This window comes from Octodon degus, unplaced genomic scaffold (assembly GCF_000260255.1).
Source record: "Octodon degus isolate 3935 unplaced genomic scaffold, OctDeg1.0 scaffold00256, whole genome shotgun sequence".
Taxonomy (NCBI): Eukaryota; Metazoa; Chordata; class Mammalia; order Rodentia; family Octodontidae; genus Octodon; species Octodon degus.
Genome location: NW_004524832.1, coordinates 1,752,150 through 1,776,786, shown reverse-complemented (window position 1 = coordinate 1,776,786; position 24,637 = coordinate 1,752,150). Strand labels below are relative to the sequence as shown.

Genomic DNA, 24,637 nt, shown 5'->3' with positions numbered 1-24,637 from the left:
GCTTTGCTAAGCTTGTTCTAAGTAGGTGCTTTAGACCGCTGAGCCATCTCTCCAAGGCCTCCTGGCCATGGGGAACGGACACCCCTGCTGGAGCAGCCTTCCCCTTGCACTTCTCCACACCCATGCAAGAGAAGGGTGGCTCCACCCAGCGACTGGCTGCATTGTTTTCTCCTTGGCGACTCTCAAACCAAGATGCAGCACACAGAAGCACGCAGACTTCTACTCCTGACAACAGACAACAAACACTACTTGTCCAACACTAGTGTTTTCCAGAAACCAAGCAGTATCTGGAGCAAGAAAGACTTGTAGAGAAGGTAACTTCTGTGGCCCCAGTTGGGTCATTTTTACATCAACTGAACTGAAGACTGAAAGTTTTGTTTTGTTTTTCAACACAAGAGGTTTTCTTTGATTTTAAGCTTTAATGGCATAAGCTTATAAACATTCTTTGGTGCATTACCAGTATCTTTAATTCATAGCTATGTAGCAGTTCCTTGTTCAACAGGTGCCTAATAAATATCCTTACATATAAATTTTAGCTCAGACTTTTAAAGAATTTAAATTTCAAAATATAAAAATACATATGCATCATGCATAGTGTCATATGCCTGTAATTCCAGCTCTCTGCAAGGCTGTAACTGGAGGATAGCAAGTTCAAGCCCAGCCTGGGGAATTTAGCAATTTACAAAGAACTTGTGGGGTTTTTTTTAAATTTTGTTTTATTTTTGTTTTTGAGACAGGGTCATAGTACGCAGTTTGGGCTGGTCTTGTGCTCACTTTTGTAGCCCCCAGGCTAGTCTCAAACTCCCAGCAATCCTTGTGTCTCAACCTCCGAAGAGCTGGGATGACAGGTATGCGTCACCATGCCCAGTCCCAGGGCAGCACAGTGCTCCCAGGGTTCTAGGGCCGGCATGGCAAGTGGGGCCGGGGATCAAACTCAGGTCCTTGTGCCTGCCAGGTAGGTGCTTACACCTCTGAGCTATTTCCCCGGCCCCCAAATAAAAATTTTTAAAAATGAATTCACAACAAAATAAAATAATAAAATAAAATTTAAAACTAGAACAAATTGAACTGAGTTTTAAAATAAAGGTTTTGGGGCCGGGAAGATGGCTCAGTGGAATAAGCACTTCCCTGGCAAGTGCAAGGGTCTGAGTTCAATCCCCGGGTCCACAAAATAAATAAAGGCTTTTTCTAATCCAAGCATTGGCTTTTCTCATGGACTACTATTCTTGTCAGTTTCTTAGATATCGCTGCAGAGGTACAGAGAATATGCATGTGTATACAGAATAGCTTGTTTACAAATGACAACATGGTGCATACACCACACTGCATATTCATTCTTTCACTTAGTGTAATTAATTACATAATAAGGCAAAATATCTATGTAATATTACATCCTAAGGAAATGGAATGGCTGCACAATCCATTCTGTAAACTGTATTTTATTTGACTACCCTCTGTTGGTGAACATTTAGCCTATTTCCAATCTTTGGCTTATATCAATAATATATATTGTGCTGTGAGTGATTTGTTCTGCAAATGTTCCACAAATGAGCAAGCATGTCCAGTCAGTTTTAACTTGACACAGAAACAATATCTTTCCATAAAGTAGTATATAATGCAGAACATAACATAATCATAATTGAGCCAATGGTTCTTCTGCCTCCCTGTCTCTGTCTCTCTCTCTCTGACTTTGTCTAGTTCTCTCTCTCTCTCTCTCTCTCTCTCTCTCTCTCTCTCTCTCCTCACCCTCTCCACCCAATTTCCTGGATCCATGTCCCAATAGCAAGAGGTTATGAAGGAGAGAGCAGAGACAGAGGCAGAGGAGAAAAAGAGGGAGGAATCCCTTACTACAAATGAGATTAGAGAGATCTGTAAAATGTGAGAAACAACAAAGTTTTGTAGAAAAGCAGCACCCAAGTAAGGCTGTAACAGTGTGAGTGTTGAATCTGTTTAACAATTCAATGTCACATTTCCATGAAGCCATAAAAAGGGTGCAAAAGCACTGTCATTGGGCTAGATTCCTTGTTAAAGTTGCATGAAAAGAAAAATATTCCAAAAAATAAAACTATTCCATTGAGCCAGTAGACAGCAGCAATTCCAATAGTGATGGTGGAAGTCATCTTACACAATAACTCTTCTCTCTGGTGTCTCCCTGACACTAGACACAGAGGTTTTCAAAGTAAGTCAGGTTAATTTATTTTTCTTCATGTTTTATTTTTTATTCTTTTACAGTACTGTAATCAGTTTTATAGGTATATTTTTCAGTTGTGGAATGAATCATCTGAGTTTCTATTATTTCTTGTGGGGAAATTCACTGTGATATACAAGTGTTTTGGATTACAACCATGTTTCTGGAATGAGTTATGCTTGGAAATCAAAGTTTCACTGTATATGTCTTTGTGGGTACATATTTTTACAAAGGGTTGTATCAAAAACTGTATCTATCTTAAAATTTGATAGATATTGCTTCTGAAAAGATTTTTGCTGAACTTCATCCCCAAAATAGTGTGTAAAAATGGCTATTCTTCAATAAACTACTACCAAATTTTTTGATTTCTGTCAGTCTGCTAAATTGCAAGTCATATCTCACTGTAGTTTTAAAATTCATTTCTTTTATGGGAGGCATTGTCATTTTATTATTTGTGCATATATTTGTCAATAGTAGGCTTTTTGTTTTGTTTTGTAGTTAGTACAGGGTCTACAGGGTCTCATTACGTAGATCGGACTCATAGTGATCCTCCTGTGTTCAGCCTCCCAAGTGCTGGGATTAAAGGCATGCACCACCATGCCCAGTCTCAGTCACTGTCTCAGCGCACCCTGGGAGTGGGGCTGGCACAGCAGGCCCGGGAATCAAACCCCAGCCAATGCCTTCTGCATAAGCAGGTGCTTTAGTCCGCTGAGCTATCTGGCCAGCCCTAACAGTAGTAGGTTTTATCTGGCACATTTGTATAGGCGCATAATATACTTCGACAATTTCTACCCCTACCCAAAGCATTGATTATATGTTTAAAATCTTTCTTTTCCTTGTGTATTTTCTACCCATATCCTTTGCCTATTTTCTATTGGATTTTTAAATGTCATTGATCTGTAGGATTTGTTTATATATATAATAGATTAACTTTGTTTGCTATAACTGTTACATGCATTTCCATTGTTTTGTTGTTGCTGCTTTGGATTATGGCTTAAACTTTAATTTATAAAAAGTTTGTGAGATGATTTCTACAAACATTCAAGCCATATGACAGTAAAAATGTCAATATTTCATCTTTTAGCAGTATTTATTCTCACAGTGACTATATTACAACTACTAGACTATAGCTTAATTCTGAAAGCAAAAAAATGATTTTGGGGGACTGGCAAGACAGCTCAGTGGACTAAAGCAGCTGCTTAGGCAAGCTCAGGGACCGTCATTCAATCCCTGGCATCACATGCCAAGCCAGCCCTGCCCCCGGGGCAAGCTGAACGGGCCAGACTCCAGGAGTGGTGGCATAAACCTGTAATCCCAGCGCTGAGGAGGCTGAAAGCAGGACGATCACCAAGAGTCCAAGCTGTGTAGTGAGACCCTACAATAACCCAATATATTTAAAAGGAAAAAAAGGATTTTTTTTTTTTGTCATGCCATTGGATTTTCCATTTAAAACATAATCTTCACTTTAGTTGATAAGATTTGGATTTAATTCCACATTGAAATAAGAGCCTTGTGAATATTAGATCTTTTTAAATTTACTGTTTGAGGGATTAGCTGTCGTGTACCCAACTAAAATTCCTGATGGTCTTAAACTGGCCCTGAGAGCACTCATAGTACAGCACAGTCCAGAGACAGAGACCTGGATATCCTAGCGCTACTTATGCTCTGTGCCTGTCCTGGCAGAAACTAACTCCACCATTGCGGATAAGGGGAGATTTGATAGAGTGTTCACATCTCAAAATGTTTCTCCATACAAAATAGTTTTGAGATTTATAAATTTTGTTTTAAAAATAGGAAAGTTTGGGGGGCCGGGGAGATGGCTCAGTGAAATAAGCACTTCCCTGGCAAGCTCAGGGGCCTGAGTTCAATCCTCAGTTCGGCAAAAAAAAAAAAAAAAAAAAAAAAAGGGGGTTAAAAATAGGAAAGTTTGGCTGAGGATTTGTCTCAGTAGTAAAATTCTTGCTTCGTATTTGCAAGGCCCTGGGTTCCATCTTCAGTACCACAAAGGTAATTTTTTAAAAGAAAAATTATATTTTTATGGTTTCACAGTCAGATAAAGGCAGATAATAAAACTTTACCTTTCATGTCACATAAGGCCTGTAGTATGTTGGCCAAAGATCTCAAATTTCACCCTGAATTAATTCTTTTTTTTTTTTTTTTTTTCAGAATTAGGGTTTGAACACAGACCCTTGCACTTAGCAGGGAAGTGCTTATTCTACTGCGCCATCTCCCTGGCTCCCTAAATTAATTTTTACATAGTGATCTATATTTCCCTTCAGGTCAGCAAGAGATAAGATCCAAGAGTTTATTTCTAATTCAAGAACCTATCATAGGGGCCAGGGATACAGTTTGGTGGTATAAGCGCCTGCCTGGCAAGCACAAGGTCTTGAGTTTGGTTCCCAGCACTGGGGGGGTAAAAAAAAAGGCTCTTTGTTTTGGGCCAGGGAGATAGCTCAGTAGAATAAGCACTTGCTTGGCAAGTGCAGGGTCCTGAGTTCAATCCCTGGGTCCCGAGTTCAATCTCTGGCACCGGAAAAAAAAAAGAACCTGTCAAAGGGCTGGCCAAATAGCTCAGCGGATTAAAGTGCCTGCAAGCAGACACAGGGGGCCAAGGGTTCTCAGGGGCGAACTGAGATGGCAATCAAGACTGAGCATGGTGGCACGGGCCTGCAATCTCAGGTCTTGGGAGGCTATAAACAGACAGATCACTATAAATCCAATCTAGTAGTGAGACCCTGAACACCCTGTAGACCCTTCCAAAAAAAAAAAAAAAACCTGTCATAAAGGTAGCTGAAATTAGAACATTGTTTTTGTACTACTGATACTAAAGGCAAATCATGTTATTTAAATTGATATCAAAATTTTTTGAATTGTCCACTATATGCCAGTGCTGTGAGCAATATACTGACGAATTACACATGGCTCATCTCTCTACGTTGGCTGGTAATGAGGACAACAGTCAAGAATTTAATTACTATGGCAATCAGTTTCCAAAATGGCTCCCAGGGATCTTGGTTTTCTGGAATCTGTGCCTATTTTCATCCATTTTTGCTGCAATAAGAAAATATAACAACTGGACAATTTATAAGGTATATGTATTTATTTCTCATAGTTCTGAAGCTGGGAAGTCCAGGATCAGAGCTCCAACCTCTGGTCTGGGGGGACATCTTTGCTGTGCCCTCCATGGCAGGAGACGGAAGGGCGAGCTCACAGAAGTGCCCTGTGGCCTCGCTTGGGCAGGCTTTAGGGCAGCTGAGGAGGGATCAGGCTGCACAGCCGCGCGCCTCACTGAGGCCCCACCGCCTACAAGGTATTAACAACTGCCCAATTTTGGAGGGCATTCATTCAAACCAGTAAGATTTGCAATAACGTTTTCCTCGGTTTTATTTAATACTTTATATATTTGCAATTTTGGTTAAAAAGCAAATGGTGATCTGCTTTATTAGAGTTGAACAGCAAAAAAAAAAAAAAAATTAGGGAGAACAACAGACTGTTTGCCAAACTCAATTTGAATGTGGAACCAACTTCAATGAACTTTAAAAAATGCCCTTATTGTTTGGAAACTGGGAGTTTTCAGTGCTGTTCATGGATTCACAAAGTAAAGAAATTTTTGTTGTTTCTCAGTGCTGATGTTTCAGAAATATATTAATAGAAAAATGTAACTTCTCGTGGACCTCAAGAGACTAATTTGTGCATATTAACAAAAGATGGAGATAAATATTCAGACCCTATATTATTAAACTGTATAAAGAATATAAATATATTTGTCGTGTTCCGGAAGGCTCAAAAACTGTACTAGTAAAGAGTGGTCTTTTTCATTATTCTCAAAAACTCTTCTTCATTTATTGCTCCATCTCCATCACAGTCAGCTTCATTGAGCATTTCCTATAAGACAAAATATAAAGTGACATATTTAAAATAAATAAGTGAATATTCAAATACATACTCAAATTTTATTTTTAATGAAAAATTACAATTAAAGTTACAATACAGCCTCACATATAAATTATCAAAAACAATTATACATAAATCATAATGATAAAAAGGAAGAAGAGGGCTGGTGAGATAGCTCATTGGACTAAGCACCTGCTAGGCAAGCCCAGGGACTAGGATTCCATTCCCAGCACCACACGCCCCCAGGGGCACTGAGCCGCCTGCCAAGACCAGATATGGTGGTGCGCACCTGTAATCCCAGCGCTGGGGAGGCTGAAAGCAGGAGGATCACTACAAGTCCGAGCTGAGAAGTGAAATGCTATACCAAATACGTTAAAAAAAAAAAAAAAAAAAAAAGATTTACCTGAAGTTCACTGTCTGTTAAATTTTCCCCCAGTTCCTTGGCAACCCTCTTTATGTTATTTAGAGTTATGCTTCCAGTACCATCATCATCAAATAATTTGAAAGCCTTCAATATTTCTTCTTTTTCATCTCGTTCGCTCTTTTAGAAAAAGAAATAGCTGTCATTAGTCTTTCATTTACTCATCCTGCTGGACATAGTAGACCTTTGCTTCCTGATTGGAAATGCATCAGGACTTGGTTCCCTGACTTTTAGCAGTTCCCCCAGTGTGCTCACATGGGCCATCCGGTACTTAAATGCCCGTGTTGAAGCAGCACACCCCACAAGACGATAAAGAAAGAGCATCTACCAGTGCAGACCCTTAACCAAAACTATAAACTGCAAGAGAACAGGGAAGCTGCAGGATAGCGGCAGGCAAAAACTAGGCACTCACTACATATCTGACAAATATGACACTTCAAAATCCTGGCCCCACTTTGTCTCTCCTACATACACTGCAGCATCACTATATCCTGACAAAATCCTCTTCTCCACACATATCTCTGTTATTACCCTAACATTGCTCTGGCCCCGAAATGCAGACAGCTACTGCTTACATATCTTTAAAAAAGAAAATAAATTACCATTTTTGCACTCATAATGACCAAAAAAGTTTCAAAATTAATGGTACCAACTCCATCTTGGTCAATTTCAATTATCATCTGTCCAATTTCTTCTTTCTTTGGTTCAAATCCTAAGGCCTGCATTGCAATCTGAAACAGGAAAGAAGTAATTTTAACCTCCCATAATTTTATTCTGATCTTTACAATGGTTTACTAATTCATAGGCTCTCCCTCTCCCTCTCCTCTCTTCCTCTCCCTCTCTCCCTGTCTCTCTTTCTCTCTTCTCTTTTCCTCTCCTCTCCTCTCCCTTCCACTCCCCTCCCCTCCTCTGTCTCCCCCTCCTCCCTCCCCTCTTCTCTGTCTCGTCTTATCTCTTCCTCTCCCCTCCCCCCTTCCTGTCCTCCCCTCCCCCACCTGAGCATGAGCCTAGGAAATCAGATCAGCAACTTAGGTTCTGATCCTATTTTGCAAACCCTGGGTTGTAGCCCATTCCTCCATGAACCACAAATTGTTTAACAGAATTTGCTAATGTAGGACAGGTGTATATTCTGAAAAGATTCTATATCAAGCTTTCCAAAGACTACTATGAAAGAAAGATTTAAATTTTTCCACAAATGATAATTTTTAGTTTAGAATTAGAAATAATTTCAGAACCTTCAATTCTTTCACATCTATGGTTCCAGACCCATTTATGTCAAATAAGTTAAAGGCCTCTTTAATTTCTTGCTTTTGAGTTTCACTCAGTTCAACTTTTGCTGCTTTTTTCTTCCATTGCTCTAAACTTGTATGGTGGTTAGATGCCTGCAATAAATGTATAATAAATGTATAGATGAACTATATAGCTAGAATAATTGATGATGCACTAATTAAATCTCATAAATTAATATAAATGACTATCTTATTTCCTACTATATAATACCCCAATAGTTTCCTCTTTTTCTCCTTGCTAACATTTGTCATTTTAATTGTAGATGTTTTGGTAAAAAGGCTTGGGGGGGGGTCATTTAGATGTCCTTAGAATCTGGGTGTGGTGGCACAGTCCTATCATCTCAGAACTCAGGGGGAAGAGCCAGGAGGCTTACTGTGAGTTTGGGTCTATATAGTAAATTCAAAACCAGCTTGGAAAAAACAAAAACAGCCTAAAGTGCATAATGAAACTTTGTCTCAAAAAGCAAAAACAAACCAAATCAGTGTCTTTTGAGGGGGTAAAAAAAAAAAAAAGCACAATGTACATGGTGTCATGTCAGAATACAACTGGCCTTGCTTGACATACCTGAAAAGTGTTCATTTGAGGAATACATATATATTTATATATATTATATATATTATATATATAATATTCTATGTGTTTCACAATAACATTTGTTTGTTTGGGGCAATGCTTGATTGGAAAACCGTATCCTTTCATACTTTATCTTATCAGACTGTCCTGTATTACACAAGTGGAGAAAGTGAAAAGTCACGTTTTCCAGGTAAAAAACGACTTCAAAGATTTATATGAAGAATGTCGGGCCAATCGTCAGTATTCACCGAATACGTGGAAAATGGAGGGCATCTCGCTTTTGCGGTTTCCTGCCAGCAAGCCCAGTCAGTTACTCCTCGCGTCCTTTGGATCACATCGCCAGCTTTGGGTGAAGGACCAGTGGCAGCGCAGGAGGCACCGGGCTGCCCTGTCGGTGGGGCTCTAAGCTGCCAGCGTCAAGTGCGGCAAGAGTTGGCCACGTAAGCTGTGGATTCGGGATCCCCGAGCTACTAAGAACACCACAGTGGTCTTCATCGCTTTCCATAGCCTCAGAGCTTCTCAATCCTCAGCTCGCCAACCCAGGAACTCAGCAAATCCCCTCCTAGTCCGGAGTCCACAGTCTGCTCCCCGAGCCCCAGACAGCTTTGAACATCTTATTCTCTGCACTTGATTCCTTGCTAACTAAAATGAGATTTTTATTTCTAATGCGCAACCTGCTGTAGACTGTAGGCATCTGCAATTAAGATTAGTTGCGGGGAGGGGGATTAACTAGAGACCCACTCATCTATTCCGAGAGTTATAACTTTTTTTGCGGAACCGGGGATTGAACTCAGGCCCTTGTGCTTGCTGGGGAAGCACTTATTCTACTGAGCCATCTCCCCGGCCTATTCCGAGAGTTATAGACGTTATGAAGTTCGTGACGTGAAGAGGGTTGCTAATGACACTCGAGGATCGTGAAACAGAAAAATGACACATTTCATAAATTAAACAAAATCCCTTCCTTGACTAGCTCCACTCTCAGGAGGAGGTTACAGCATCGCACTCACCATGTCCCCAGTTAGCGCCCTCAAGCCGGGGACTCCGTGCTTTAATCGTCAGCTGCACCAAGCAACTTTAGCGTTCGCTGCTAGGAAACAGTTGCTAAGGCAGCTCCCCAGCAATAATCCCCGCCCACCGAGCGCGCTCTCTTGATTGACGGTCATGTCATCCAATAGTCAAACAAGAAGGCCCTTGAGGTCCGCCTGCTTCTACTCCCTACCAATAGCGTGGCGCTTCCACCTTCGTGCGCCAGGGACCTAGTGGAAATTTCCTCCGGGGCTGGATGTCTTAAACCACCTGACCCCCCCCCCCCCTTTCCACCCGCGGAGCTGCAGACGCAGAAGGGGGCGCGATTTCGCTTTCCTGTTGGTCTGAGTTCCAGCCAGAACCGCCCTTGCGGTGGGAACCCGGAGACTGTAACTCCACCCCGGCGAGGAGAAAGCCTTGAGGTTAGTAGCAAGTTGCTTCCGCAGACTGCAGACTCCGGTGCAGACTTAGGGAGACCTTGTTTGCTTTTCTGACCCCTTCCGTTCCCGGAAAGGGTGAGAATCTAGTCTGGTAGCCTGCGATGAATTGGTCCAGCGTCAGGCCAGAAGCACTGCAGAGGGAGAGGACAGTACTCTCCGGCGGTTAGACGTTCCTCGGGCCCCACGGTGCCCGGGTCTTCAGCCTTCCCTCCTGCGCGGCCGGGCGGGCTTCTGTGTTAAGAGACTCCAAAACTAGCGCAGGTGGGGCAGCGGGTGGTGGGAATGGGGAAGGGAATTGGGCTTTTCCCTGCTGAATATGAGAGAACGTTTACACATGACGTGGTATTGTAGGGGTAGGATGAAGAGGTGATAGTGTCCTGAAACTCCTAGCCTTTGATTGCTTGTATATGAGGATCTCTTTTATTGCTTCCTGCAGTCCTTTTCTAGAGTAAATATTTCATTTTACAAAGACCATACTGAATCCTCAAACAGTGGAGTTCAAAAGAATATTCGTTTTGCCTAGTCTTTTTACTTTGTCTCAGTCTCCTTGGAGATAGAGCAGAAAAAATATGCCAAGTACATTCTTCAAGCAGTCTCCTACATCACTTTTTATACATTAGTAAATGAAGCGTGACACAGTTTCCAAAGCTACTAGCCTGGCTTGTTCATGTTATATCTCAGGCAGACACCCAAACACTGCAACCATTAAGTCTCCTTAGGCTTCTGGGAAATAAGTAAAGTTATCTTAACATTAGAAATGATTTTTCAGTAAAAATTAAAATTATGTAAATTCAAGATATTTGTTATAGTGAATTTCTAACCGGTGGTGGACTTATTAAACCCAGCTAAATTAAACTAGCCTGGTGTTGGGTGCAGGAGGCCCACCTGAGGGTTGTTGCCAGCAGGATAAAGGGAGACCAGCAGAGGCTGCTGAAATGCTGTTAGGGATGCTGTTTGGAGAAGCTGTTGGAACTGTTGGAAGCTGCTAGTTCTCTTGAGCTGTTCTGTTGGAGGACCTTGTCATGCAGCCTTTCCTGATGAACTTTGGAGAAGCTTTAGCCCTCAGCTTGACCTCGTGGCTCAGGAGGGGAAGATGGTGCACTGCTCAGCCTCATGGAGCAGCTTGTCATGTTGGCTTTCCTGATGGAACTCAGCTTTTTCATCACTGGAGGAGCTTAGGACCTCACTGTTGCTGAGGATGACTGTGGTACCTTTGGGGGAGCTCTGGTGCTTACCTTGAGCATTACTTCTTAGCTCCAGTTCAGATCCCTCAGCCTGCTAGCACAGATCCTTTATCTTGCTGGCATAGATTTCCCAGCTTCCACCACTGACCTTTGGGCCTTTTCAGCACAGATCCGTGAAGCAGGCCTGCATGAGACCTTGTTGTGGACTCCAGGCCTCCAGTTGGACTTTGTGAGAGGCACTGTTATGAGCTGTAGGTTTTCAGCTGGACTCGTGCAGGATAGTAGGATCTAGGCCCTCAGCTGGAGTGTTTAGTGTTGATATGTGTGGACAGGTTTCCTACACTTCTTATATGTATTTAAGTGATTCATTATAAAATACTATAATAAAATGTGTCCTTTACTATATTGTTACCCTTGCAAAAACCACAAACCATGACATTTGTGAATTAAGTAAAATGTTAAGTCACTTAATTATGTTTTTCAGCATATATGTATATATCTCACCAGGTTAGATACTTCTTTAACTTGGAAGTCATTTCTCAGACTTTGAAATGAATATTGACCACAGGTATAGCCAATTTAACTCCAGTTTCTAGGCTTTCTTGGATTTAGTTTTATCTAGTGGTAATTGATAGATTAAACTCTACTGGTAATTAATTGCCTAAACAGTTGCACTGGTCTGTTTTTACATCACTATATTTATTTATTTATTTATTTTTTTTTGTGGTACCAGGGATTGAACTCAGGACCTTGTGCTTGCCAGGCAAGTGCTTATTCTACTGAGCTGTCTCCCCAGCCCCTACATCACTATGATTTAAATTCTCATATTTAGGATATTCTAAGGTTTTTGGGCTTTTTGTTTGTTTTTTTGTATTTGGCACAGGCCTCACTACACAGCTCCAACTCAGTGATCCTGTCTAGTTATATATATATATATATATATATATATATATATATATATATATATATTGGTGGAACCAGGGATTGAACTCAGGCCCTTGTACTTTCCAGGAAGCGCTTATTCTACTGAGCCATCTCCCCAGCCCCTTTAGTAATATTTTTAATGATAGGCTCAGATTCCAGATACTTTAAAGATGTACTCAGTCTTGAAAACTAGCACCTACTGATTGTATAATAGAATTTTAACAATCTAGGAAAATATGAAACCCATAGACATTCTTAAATGTACCAAATTTGTTAGATACTTCTACTTTTCATATACCATGTCAATGTCTGGGTGAATCTGAAAGGAGTTGGAGTAGACTTAGAATATGATAATCTAGTAAAACACAAGAATTCACAGATTAGTGGGGGAAATATATGCAAACAGAGATAGTGTTTTAAATACAGATTGCTACAGCTTTAGGAGTGTAGAAAGCAGAGACTTTCTCCTGAGGCCTTGGAGAAAGTTAAATCAAACTTATGCCCTTTGGGGCTAGAGAGATAGCTCAGAGGCATAAGCACCTACCTAGCAGGCAGAAGGACCCAAGTTCAATCCCCAGCCCCACATGCTGTGTGGTCTTGGCCCCGGATGCTGGTGCCCACCATGTGGCCCTGGAACTGGGCATGGTGGCTCACGCCTGTAATCCCAGCACTCAGGAAGTTGAGCCACGAGGATCTCTTCAAATTGGAGACCAGCCTGGAGGCTACAAAAATGAGCACAAGGCCAGCCCGGACTGCATAGTGAGACCCTGTCTCAGAAGAAAAAAAAAACTTATGAATTTTGCCCCAGGTTGTGACAGATGTAACTTTCAAGGAGGTGAAGAAGATAGGCTGTTCAAATCAGAAGTAGCTGCTCAAATTGAAGATAAGTAATACATTCTGTGGCAAGTTAGTGGACTTTTAAGAAGAAGTGGAAGAAGAATCAGATAAGGTTGAGGATACATTATAAAATACCTAGATCAAAGTAAGGACTTTATTTTCTAAGATACAAGTTTTTGGCAGTGTCTTATTCTGCTTTTTCAGAGATAACTTTGACAAGCACATGAAGGAGGAGCCCTTTTTAGAAGCAGTCAGAGCTTCAGCTGAGGCAGTGCCTACTAATCACATCAACTCTACTGATGATTGAAACCTACCTTCATGCTGGAGGAATGCTGCCAGTGGCCTCTGTCTTCTCTTACTGCGTTGTACTAGAATTCAGAGTAGCAAATGTGGTGAAAACTTACCAAATATTTATTGAGTGTCCCCAATAGTATGTCAGGCATTATTCCTCTGGGTACTTGGGTGATCAAGATTGCTTACCTGAAAATAACATGGCATGGGCCAGCTGGATAGCTCAGGGGACTAAAGCACCTGCTTCTGCAGAGCTCAGTGGCTGGGATTTGATGCCCGGTGTGCCGTGCCAGCCCCGGGGTGCACTGAGACAGCCATTGAGACTAGGTGTAGTGGCACCAGCCTGTAATCCCAGCGCTTGGGAGGCTGAAAATAGGCGAATCACTACAAGTCCGATCTACCTAGTGAGACCCTATAGACCCTGTAGACCCTGTCCTAAATTCATATGTATATAAAAAAAGAAAATAACATGGCTACAGAGTGATAGTCCATAAATAATTCAAGAGCTATGCACTATTTTTTAAGGTGAGCATTACAGAAAAAAGCAGATAAAAGGTATACAGAGTATAGAGAAAAGAGTTTATGATATTAATAGGATGCTCAGGATAGCCTTCATTAGGAGATTTGAAAGGGCCAGCCAAATAACTCAGCAGATTAAAGCGCCTGCTGAGGCAGAAGCAGGGGTTGGAGGTTCGATCCCCTCCCTGACATGCCAGCCAGCCCTGCCCCCAGAGTGTGCTGAGACAGCAGTTGAGACTGAGCATGGTGGTGTGCACCTGTAATCCCAGCACTTGGGAGGCTGTAAACAGCAGGATCACTACGGGTCCAGTCTACGCAGTGAGACACTATAGACCCTGTCCTAAAAAATACAAAATAGGGCCAGGGAGATGGCTCAGTAGATAAGCACTTGCCTGGCAAGCGCAAGGGTCTGAGTTCAATCCCCTGTTCCGCCAAAAAAAAAAAAAAAAAAAAAAAAGATTTGAGAAAATGTTGGAAGGAGGCGAGGCAGCCCATTTCTCCAAGAAAAGCATTGCACGAAGAGGGAACCACTGAAACAGAAACACTGGTGCAGGGAGCATCTCTCGCATGTCCAGGAAGGGAAGAGGGGGCAGCAAAGTGTAGAGCAGGGGGAAGTGTGTCGAAAGTACTATAAAGACCACGTTTTTCACTCGCAGTGAATTGGGAGGTTCTACAAGATTTTGAGCGTTGCATTGAAAGGGTCTGAGTTTATTTTTGAGTGGGACTTCTGTGTCAGAGAAAGAAGACCCTTCCAAGTTGTATCTAGTTGAGTTGTTTTTAGGGGAGGTTTATTTATTTATTTATTTTTTGGTTTTGGTGCCAAGGACCAAACCCAGGGCTTCCAGCTTGCTAGACAAGCATTCTACCACTAAGCCAAATCCCCAGTCCCTCCAAGTTATGTTTAAACAGTGGGATAACACAGGCTACTGTACTGGGAATAAACTGAAGATGAGCAAACTGTTGCTGAGTTGATGATGAAAGGGCTAATCATACTCATGGGAAAATACTCACTTTTTAAATGCAGCTCCTGAAAAGCATGTGTTGGTATTCTAAACTGAGTACCTTAGACAAGACTAGACATGATCTTATGAAAAACAAACTTCTTCTCATGTCAAAATCCCACTCAGTAGTCTGAGTCTGCTCTTCCATGACACACTTAGAAAGTTAAAGCAACATTAAGCTTGCAAGTAGTGAAAACAGAACTGTTTTAGAAACATTGGTGTTGATACATAGCAGGACTAGGACAGAGCCAATAGTAGTCGCCAAAGGCACTTGCCGTCTTTGAAGTTACCCATTTCACCATCCCTTTCACTGTTTTTTGCCTTTTATATTAACTGCTTAGAAGATAAAGAATTGTTTTCAGTTTTTATTTTGTGTTGATTGTAGCTCATTGCATCCTTTTCAAAATAATTTAGGTCTTCCAAAGTTTGGAATGCTAGGGTTTTATTTTTAAATGACTACTCAAACTTGGAATAGCTTCTTCAAATGCTGAAACAGCTGTCTTAGAATTTTTATTTGGATATCAACTCTATGACTTTTTGTAGTTTAGTTTTGTTTAAATAATTTCATGCATTCTTTAAAAATCTTTTTCCATGTAAATTAAATGCAGATTAAATTTGGAATAGCCCATGATTTTTTCTTTTTGTTCTAAATTCTTTCCTACTCATATAGTAATATCTAGTGTGAAGCATAGCATGGACAGTAGCCCGTAAGCAGAATATGAACTAGGCTGAGAAGAAAGCATTGTTTGTTTTATATATTTAGGACAGGGTCTATAGGGTCTCACTATGTAGATTGGACTCGTAATGATTCTCCTGTTTTCAGCCTCCCAAGCACTGGGATTACAGGTATGCACCAACATGCCCAGCCTCAGTTTCTATCTCAGCGTGCCCTGGGAGCAGGGCTGGCACTGCACACGGGATGGAACCGCAGTCCCTGCACCTGCCTAAACAGGTATTTTAGTCCACTGAGCTGTCTGGTTGGCCCTCAAAATCAGAGTGTTTGAAAGAAGATTCTAAAGAAACAAGAGTAGAGTGCTATCCTACTGTGTAGAGAAGCAACCAGGAGAAACTGCTACTGTGGGGTACTTAGTAGGATAAACTTTAGAATCTGACAAACCTAGGTTTCAGTTCATTTCCTTTTACTTACTAGCTGTGAGATTCTGTAATATGCTAAATTATTGTGCTTCACTTTCTGAATCACTAAAATAGGCTACTTACAGCACCTACCTAAGCTCATTATTTGGAAGGCTACAATCTATAATACATGTAAAGTGCCTCATATACAGTGAGCTCTCAGAATGTGTTGGAATGAAGGACAAAAATGAAAAAAAGTCAGTTTTATCTTTTATTACCTTTTTCTTTTAACAAATAATTCCTGGAACAACTGGATATCCATGAAGAGGGGGGAAACCCTTTACTTCATACCATTTGCAAAAATCAGTTTAAGACAAATTATAGGGGCCAGGGAGATAGCTCAGTAGAATAAGCACTGCAAGGGCCTGAGTTCAATCCCCAGATCTGAAAAAAAAGGGGGGGGGGGACAAATTATAAACGTACTTGTGTGGAAAAGAGCAAAGTTTCACTCATTTTTCCTGAAATAAAATCTGGCTATAAATTTAATCATCAAAACAATATGATACCCACATAAATGAACATATTGACAAATGAATTTGAGTTGAAGATTCAGAAATAAGCCCTACACTTGTGACCAGTTGATTTTTGACAGAGGTGTTAAGGCCACTCATTTGAAAAATAAAATGCTTATGTGGTGCTAAGACAATTGTGTATCCACATGCAAAAAAATGAAGTTAGACCTCTAGCCCTTTGAAAAAGTCTAGAATTATAAAACCCTTTTAATAAGACATCGAGTTAAATAGGCAAAATCTTGGTTTTAGCAGTGGACTCTAAGATATGACAGCAAAAGGATGAGCATTTACAACAAAATAGATAAATAAGACTTCAGCAAAATCAAAATTTCTGTACATCAAAGTGAAAGTTCAAAAAAAAATTTAATCTGAAGAATAAGACTATATTCACACCTCTAATATAGTGGGGTTCCTCAGTATCCAGGTAAATGGGTTCCAGGAGTCCCCTGTAGATACTAAACTTCATTGGTGCACAAGCTCTTTATCTAAAATGGTGCAGTAAGACTGGGCACGATGGTACTGGTTTATAATCCCAGTGCAGGGGAGGCGGAGACAGCAGGATCACTATAAGTCCGAACTGCATAGTGAGACCTTGTACCAAATAAGTAAATTAAAATTAAAGTTAAAAAATAATAAAATGGGGCTGCGGAGATGGCTCAGTGGAATATGCGCTTCCCTGGCAAGCACAAGGGCCTGAGTTCAATCCCCGGTTCCGCAAAAAAAGAAAAAGAGAAAGAAAATAATAAAATGGTATAGTATTTGAATATATCCTACATATATCCACCCATAAACTATACACCATCTCTAGAATTACCTATAACTAATACAGTAGGGGGGCTTTCAAGTTAGCTCAGTTGTTTAAAGCGCCTGCTTGGGCAAACTCAGTCAGGCGCAGGGGACCATGGTTCGATCCCCAGCTGCCCAACTGTACCAGACCCGCACTTAAGGCAGCCTGAGCTAGCCAAAAAAAAAAAAAAAAAAAAGTGGAAAAAGAAAAATTCAGTCTCTGATACAATAGAAACGGTTGCTATATTGCACTGTTTAAGGAATAACAAGATAAAAAGTCCATCACGTGTTCAGTACAGATACAAGTTTATTCCCAAATATTTTCCATCCATAGTTAGTTGGATCCACAAATATGGAAATCACTGTTACAGAGGGCCTGGCTATTCTTTGACAAGGGTCTAATATATGGAATATTATAAAAGGAACTCTTACAACTTGACAACAGAAAAACTAGCAAGCCAGTTTTATTTTATGTTATTTATTTTTGGTGCTAGGGACTGAACTCAGGACCTTGTGCTTGCCAGGTTTGTGCATATGCTGCTGAGCTATCTACCTAGGCCCCATAGCAAGCCAATTTTAAAATGGACAAATTACTTGAACAGACATTTCTCCAAAGAAGATACACAAATGAGCAAATCTGGTGCAATTCTGAATTGGATTCTTTTTTAATCTTGATTTATTTATTTGGTACAAGGGTCTTGCTATGCAGCTTGCACTCACAGTGGTTCTCCTGTCTCAGCCTCCCTATCCCAGCCTCCCCAGTTCTGGAATTACAGGCATGCACCCCATGCATGGAGCGCCTGGAACCAATTCTGGGGTGGCACAGCATGCAGTATGGGGGCTCAAACCTGGTTCCTTGTGCTTGCCTGGCAGGCACTTACACCGCCAAGCTGTCTCCCCAGCCCCTTCTCCCAACTGGATTCTTTATACTCTCATAATACCAAACTATATTATCCCCAATACATGGTATTTTTTGCTACCACCTCCTTCAACTTGCTAATTCTTTCTGATTATGCTTCAAGATTCATGCCAGGGGCTGCCATCTTTTGGAAACACCACCTGTTGCCAGTGTGCCTCCTTTCTCCTGTGGGATGAAGCAGTCATCCTCCATGCCCTGCACCCATATCATTAATATTGCACTACATCCTTGCAGCTGGCGACACCCAATGGAAACTCCACCTCACCGGGTAGAGTATCGTATCTACCTCACAGGGACTGTATCTAACTTTTCTTTGTATGTAGCAATGCAACTGTGAATCACACTTGAACAAAGTGCCACATTTTTATTTTATTTGCAGGGGATGACTCGTGGCGATGGCTTGCAGGGTCATGAACAAAAGAAGGCATATAGGACTTCAGCAGCTTTCCTCGTTTGCACAAACAGGAAGAACATTCCTAGGCCCTGTAAAATCATCAAAATTTATTATTGATGAAGAGTGTCACCAAAGTGTGTTCATCAGCTCAACAGTAAGGCTTCTTGAAAGTTTAGATATGACCAGTGCCGTGGGCCAACTTCTCAATGAAGCAGTTCAAGCACAGAATAGCACGTACAGAACTGGGGCCACTACTCTTTTGTTTCTTGCTGGTGCATGGAGCAGTGCTGTTGAAGAATGTCTCCATCTTGGTGTCCCCATTTCTATAATAGTGTCAGTCATGTCTGAAGGCTTGAACTCTTGTTGTGAAGAGGTGCTTTCCCTTCAGGTACCTGTCCATGATATATTTGACCATATGGACAGCATGGAAGCAGTCTCTGAATTTGAGACAGTTAGTGTCAGTTTGTGTCCTTTTCTGCAAGACCCTTCAGGTGCTAGTTCAATACAGGAAAAGCACAATCTCAAAGATATGGCACCTCACTTATCCCCTCACAATCTTTGTGGAAGACCTGTCAAATCGCTTGAATTCTTCAAACCTCAGGCTAACATTGAAGCAACTGAAAATACATCACAAGCTCTGAAAACTAGTCTGCGTGCAGATACCTGCTTCAGAAAGTCAGTGTTGATCCACAGTAGGCATCTTAACAGGACAGCTACCAGTCAGTGGCTACAGAAACCAGATAGATTTTTGGAACTGTGTGGTGACACTACTTTCCAGACTTACAGGTGTCATGACTTGGTTGAGTTGGCCACGGGCTTGAGTCATGGAGATGCAAGCAGCATGAAACTGGTGGAAGAAGCTGTACGGCTGCAGCATCAGAGTGCGTGTATGCAGCCAGGCAACTGTGTGGTGCCATTTGTGTTTGACATCTCAAGACTCTTCACTTTCTGTCTACCAGGCTTGCCTGAAGCCCTGTCTTGTGTTTGTCCAGGATATATCACTCTGGTATCAACGTCTAGTGCTGCTGTGGTCCAGGAATTGCAGAGTCAGCCTATCCGGGTAATTCTCATTCAGGGTGACCTCACAAAGAGTTACCGCCACCTGGGATTTAATAAGTCTACAAATATTAAAACAGTGCTAGATAGCATGGATCTTCAAGAAGACAGCTCAGAAGAAGTGTGGGCAAAGCACGTTCTGCAGCTGTTATTCCAGTTCAGTGTGAACCTTGTGCTGGTGGAAGGAGATGTATCTGAGCACTTGGCTGAAAAGTGCCGGCACAGTAATCGACTGGTTGTTGGGTCAGTGAATGGCCGTGCGATCCAGGCTTTGGCGGAGGCTACAGGAGCAGTGCAGGTGGCCTACATCACACAAGTGAATGAAGACTGCGTGGGCAGTGGGATCTCTGTGACCTTGTGGAAAAACCCACTGGATGCTGTAGATCGGAGCAATAGGATGGCAGTCTTATTAAAAACAGAAGGAATTAATGTGATTACAGCAGTGCTCGCTAGCCCAGTCAGTGCGCAGATGCAAACTAAAGAAGATAGATTCTGGACTTGTGCATATCGTGTGTATCATGCTCTAAAAGAAGAGAAGGTCTTCCTTGGAGGCAGCGCAGTTGAATTTTTGTGCCTCAGCCATCTTCACATTCTTGCTGAGCAGCCTCTGCACAAAGGAGACCATGCCTGTTTGGGATGGCTTCATGATACTTCCTCTTGGCTAGCCTCATCTCTGGCAGTGTACAGACCAACTGTGCTTAAGTGCCTGGCCAGTGGATGGCACAAGTACCTCTCAGTGCTTCTATATAACACTGCCACTTACTCATCAGAACTGGAAGCCAGCACGTTCATTCAGCAGCATCTACAAAATGCGATAGACTCTGGCTGTCCTTCATCGTATATATTGAAAGAATACAATAAGCTAAATAGTGGAATCTTTAACTCAGACATTTCAAATACAGTAGAGCACATTCCAAGAGTTTATGATGTGCTTACACCAAAGATTGAGGCATGGCGCCGAGCACTGGATTTAGTCCTCTTAGTGCTGCAGACAGACAGTGAAATTATCACTGGATCTGGACATGCACAGATCAAGTCACAGAAACTAGAGGGCTTCTTATTTTTGTAATGCTATTGGTTAAGTCTTTGGAAAATAATCTTTTGTAATAGATCCTATGAGCAATAAACTTATTAATAGCAAAGTCACGGGGCCAAAAAATGCTAGCTACTGACCCAAAAGAAAATAATTGATGTCTGTCAGTAACTGCAGGGTCTGAGAATTTCTCTTACTTAGAAACTAACAGATTAGTCTGTTGCTGTTTTCATGAGATTCCACACAAGATGCATAAGTGAGGCAAATGCCTTTCACTATAGCAATGAAAGCTGTGTCAAGACTTTGTGTTGGTTTTCATTAGTTCCCTGCTTGTCTGAGTCCTGCAGGGACAACACAGAGGGTTAGTAAAGAGAACCTGCAAGTGAACTGTGCTGTTGCTCAGAATTATCCCTGAGCTTGGGATATTCACTGCTTGTTTTTTTTTTTTTTTTTTTTTTGGCGGAACCGAGGATTGAACTCAGATCCTTGCGTTTGCCGGTCAAGCGCTTATCCTACTGAGCCATCTCCCGGCCCCTATTCACTGCTTTTTAATAAACATAAATAATGCTGCTTCTTTGTCCAGCAGGTGCTATTATCACATACTTCAAGGTGACTTGGTTTAAATAAGCATTAGGCATAGATGAGATACAGATGAGTCAAGTCCTTGCGATCTTAGCATACCCAATTATCAGGGACTCCTGCAGTGAGCCCCCAGTTTCCTGCAAGGTGTTATGGCTCATGGCAAAAAGAGCAAGAGAGAAAATGCTGATGCAATGGGGATCTGGGATGACTGGTTGCTTATGGAGGACAAAAGACTAGGAGACAGCCAGAACCTCAGTGTTTACTGAGGAACATGGAGAGGGGATTACAGCTGGGTGTGCTAGACAAGTGCCTCTGCAGGCACCTTGTGAAGAGGGAACAAAGCATTCTTGCAAGGATGAGACAAGGGCAGTGAGGAAAACGTAGCTTCCCCAGGTGAAACTCTACTACCCTGCAGTGCTGTAAGATCCCTGCCGTCCTCAGTGTTGCAGCCTCACTAGGCACCACTTCAGCTGTGACCAGAAAAATATGGGAGTTTCCTCTTCTAGTCTGAGTCAAAGGGCAGGACAAGGTCAGCCGCAGACATCCTCTAGATTCAATTTGTAATTTGTGGTCCCCAGTATTGGTATACAAGGATGCTCAGACCCTGAGGTGATAACCTTTCCAGCAATCCATGTCATTTATATTAGGATGGAGTTGGAGTAAGGTCACTGAAAATAAATGTAACCTTAAAGACAAGGTTCCTTGACCTTTAGGAGATAGCTGTAGGTAGAAAATTTTTCCTACCAGACTATGTTAGTTTTGTCTCACTGAGGCAAAATACCCAACACCCAAAAGTAAGGAAGCAAAAATTTATTTAGCTCACAGTTTGTGGAGGTTTCAGTCTGTAATCAGCTGGCTCCGAGGCAGGGTGGCTTAGCAGAGGGACACTCGTTCAGGGCAGTAGAAGGCAGCAAAACAAGAGCAAAAAGGGGGAACAGCCTCTTTTCCTCCCTTATATTATAATTGGGGACACCCTGCTGAATCACTTAAACTTCTAAACTTCTCAAGTTGATGCAATGAATCAACCAGGGAAGGCTACACGGGTTAATGTTGCAGGACTGGAATGTGGCTAAGTGGGATGTGGCCCTGGTGGGCGTGTCAGAGAAGTGCTTGTTCTACTGAGCCATCTCCCCAGCCCAAACTTTTTTTTTTTTTTTTAGCGGAACCAGGGATTGAACTCATGGTGGGGGTGTCGAGCTGCTCCCCAGCACAGGCCTGCTGGGCCTGGGATGCAGCCATGGGTGACCGAGGCTGGGGAGGGCCCACAGGAGCTGCACCCCACCCCACACCCTCGGCTCCCTCCTTAGCCACATTCCAGTCCTGTGCCTCCATTAATAGCAGAGAGCCCTGGAATAAGGAAACTGAAAAACTGACCCTGGCCTGTCCTTACCTCCAGTCCTCCTTTTCTTTGGTGGGATCCACAAAAATCCTTGCACATGGATAGAACATGGGGAAAAACAAACCACTTCGTATCAAATCAAGAGCACAAGCAAAGATAAAAACAGATTGCCTTAGCACTCTTTCCTGCCAGAAGAAAATACCGGACTGGGTAGTTTAAAAGGAACCAAAATTTCTCGGTTCCAAAGTACCAGAAGTCCAAGATCAAGACACCTGCTTCCTACGTCCTCGTGTGGTGGATGGAAGGTAGAAAGCCAGGAGAGCATGTGCCCACTCCAGCAAAGCCCCTTTTTGGGTGGCATTAATCATTCCTAAATAGCTTCCAAAAGGCCTTACCCCCAACACTGTTATACCAGGGATTAGGTTTCCAACACATGAATTTCCAGAGGGTCTAAAAACATTCAAGCTGTGCTGTCATCGGGACTCCGAGCCCAGCTATGCCCCCCATGGCCCCGGACAAGGAAGGTGAGTGAATGGGGCTAGGAATCCAGCCTGCCCTAGCCTGCAGGCAGGAAAGGACAGGCAGCACTGAGAAGCCAGGCAGGGTGAAATACTGGGGCCAACCCAAGGGGAGCAAAAACGAGGGTGTTTCCCAGATCCAGAAGACCACCACAGCTCCATGGGGCAGACCTAAAGAAAACACTGGACGCGGAGGGAGACGAGGGCGTGGAGGAGGGGTGCAGCACCTGTGGGCCTCCCCAGCCTCGGTCACCCATGGTTGCACCCCAGACCCAGCGGGCCTGTGCTGAGGAGCCGCTCGACACCCCCACCATGAGTTCAATCCCTGGTTCAGCTAAAAAAAAAAAAAAGTTTGGGCTGGGGAAATGGCTCAGTAGAATAAGCACTTCTCTGACAAACCCACCAGGGCCACATCTCACTTAGCCACATTCCAGTCCTGCAACATCCCCTCCGCCCAACACACCCTGGGGTCACAGCTTTTGGGACTTCTCCTGTCCTCTGCTGCTCCCTCTGGCTTCCGGCTGGAGGACTCTCCTGGCCTCAGCTCCCCACCCCCACTGCGGACAGGGGCCACTGCCCACAAAGGCCTGCAGAGGGGCCACTTGGCTCCCCAAGGCTCCAGTCTCGCAGTCTAACCCCCTAGAGGACTCTCGCTGGTCCGTGTTTCTTCCCCACCTTCACTGCCCCGGCCAGGTCGTTCAGCCCCCTGGGAGTATAGCACGGAGCAGCAGCCAGAGGCCGCGGCCAGAGCGGAGTCAGCTGGTGGTCACTGCGGCACGGTGAGGCCAGGTATCCTGTGCAGCTGCTAAAGCCAGGCGCTGGCTGCCTCCTGCTTCGACTGTGGCTGCTGACCACACACCCTCCCCCCGCCACCCCACCCTCCTACTCCCCACCCCCCAAGGTTCTGGTTCCATCTTTGCTTCTGCTCACAAACTACCTCTGGACCGCTATGTTGGGTTTTGTTCAATGTTTCATTCTTATTTGACATTGCTGTTAGCCACCAGCTCCAGATGTTCTTACTCAAGACCTCGTTCTGCCTGTTCCCTCTTGTGGGAACTAGGCTAGGGTGCCCGGGCCGTGTGTGAGCACCTTAGTCCCGGGGACAGTGGGGCTGTGGCCCAGGACAATGCTGCGGCAGAGTGAGGAGGGGCCCTGTGGACCAGGCAAGGGTGCAGAAGTCAGCCACTCCCCGTGTCCTGTGGGAGAGGGTGGCCATTATTCTTCCTAGTCTGAGATTCCCTTCTTGTTTCTTATTTGTAGTTATTTGAATGAAAATATATCCTTTTCTGGAAGAAAAAAAAAGTAAAAAAGATTAAACTATAGCACAAACCAAATAATATTCTAGTAGATAATGAAAATTCACAGGGTGTTGGAGCAGTTACACAGCATATGAAAATTATGTTTAAGGCTTTTTTTTTTTTTTTGTGCTGGGGATTAAACTCGGGATCTTGCACTTGCTAGGTAGGCACTTAAGCCACTGAGCTATCTCCCCAGTCTGAAGATCTTTAAAAAGAGTGAAATCGCGTGCTCCACCTTGCAAGCACAAGGTCCGGAGTTCAATCCACAGTACCGCAAAAAAATAAAATTAAATAAATAAATAAATAAATAAATGATTTTTTTTTACATCAGTTATTTTTATTTTAAAGAAAAAAAAAACAATGGTACAAAATCTCAAAACAAGATTTTAGGAGAATAACAGTGGTTAGTACATTGTGTATTGTTACTGCCAAAGTAGTTTCTCATATTACAAGATATAGGCAAGAAATAAAAAATAAA

At 42.7% G+C, this 24,637-nt stretch overlaps 2 protein-coding genes across 3 annotated transcripts; one reads left to right on the top strand and one right to left on the bottom strand.

The window, feature by feature from the left end:
* Positions 1 to 5,613: 5,613 nt before the first annotated feature.
* LOC101576069 (centrin-4) lies at positions 5,614 to 9,445 on the bottom strand. Its single transcript, XM_023706452.1, has 5 exons — positions 9,374 to 9,445; positions 7,739 to 7,885; positions 7,106 to 7,234; positions 6,486 to 6,623; positions 5,614 to 6,073 (listed from the first exon to the last, which is right to left on the bottom strand). The coding sequence occupies exons 1-5, from the start codon at positions 9,374 to 9,376 to the stop codon at positions 5,984 to 5,986; spliced, it is 507 nt and encodes a 168-aa protein (XP_023562220.1). The 5' UTR covers positions 9,377 to 9,445; the 3' UTR covers positions 5,614 to 5,983.
* Positions 9,446 to 9,653: 208 nt separating this feature from the next.
* On the top strand, positions 9,654 to 20,526 carry Bbs12 (Bardet-Biedl syndrome 12). 2 transcript variants are annotated; one of them, XM_004646153.2, is made up of 2 exons: positions 9,654 to 9,814; positions 18,319 to 20,526. In XM_004646153.2, exon 2 carries the CDS (start codon positions 18,335 to 18,337, stop codon positions 20,456 to 20,458), a length of 2,124 nt encoding a protein of 707 aa, XP_004646210.1. In that variant the 5' UTR covers positions 9,654 to 9,814; positions 18,319 to 18,334; the 3' UTR covers positions 20,459 to 20,526. The 2 variants fall into 2 exon arrangements, with proteins under 2 accessions (XP_004646210.1, XP_023562219.1); XM_023706451.1 differs by lacking the exon at positions 9,654 to 9,814 and adding an exon at positions 18,127 to 18,207.
* The last annotated feature ends 4,111 nt before the right edge of the window (positions 20,527 to 24,637 follow it).

Coding starts and splice junctions, on each gene's coding strand:
- LOC101576069 (XM_023706452.1), bottom strand. Junction 7,235..7,738: donor TAGATGTGAAAGAATTGAAG/GTTCTGAAATTA, acceptor TTCCTGTTTCAG/ATTGCAATGCAGGCCTTAGG. Junction 6,074..6,485: donor TAACAGACAGTGAACTTCAG/GTAAATCTTTTT, acceptor TTTGTCTTATAG/GAAATGCTCAATGAAGCTGA.
- Bbs12 (XM_004646153.2), top strand. CDS start 18,335: ATGGCTTGCAGGGTCATGAACAAAAGAAGGCATATAGGACTTCAGCAG.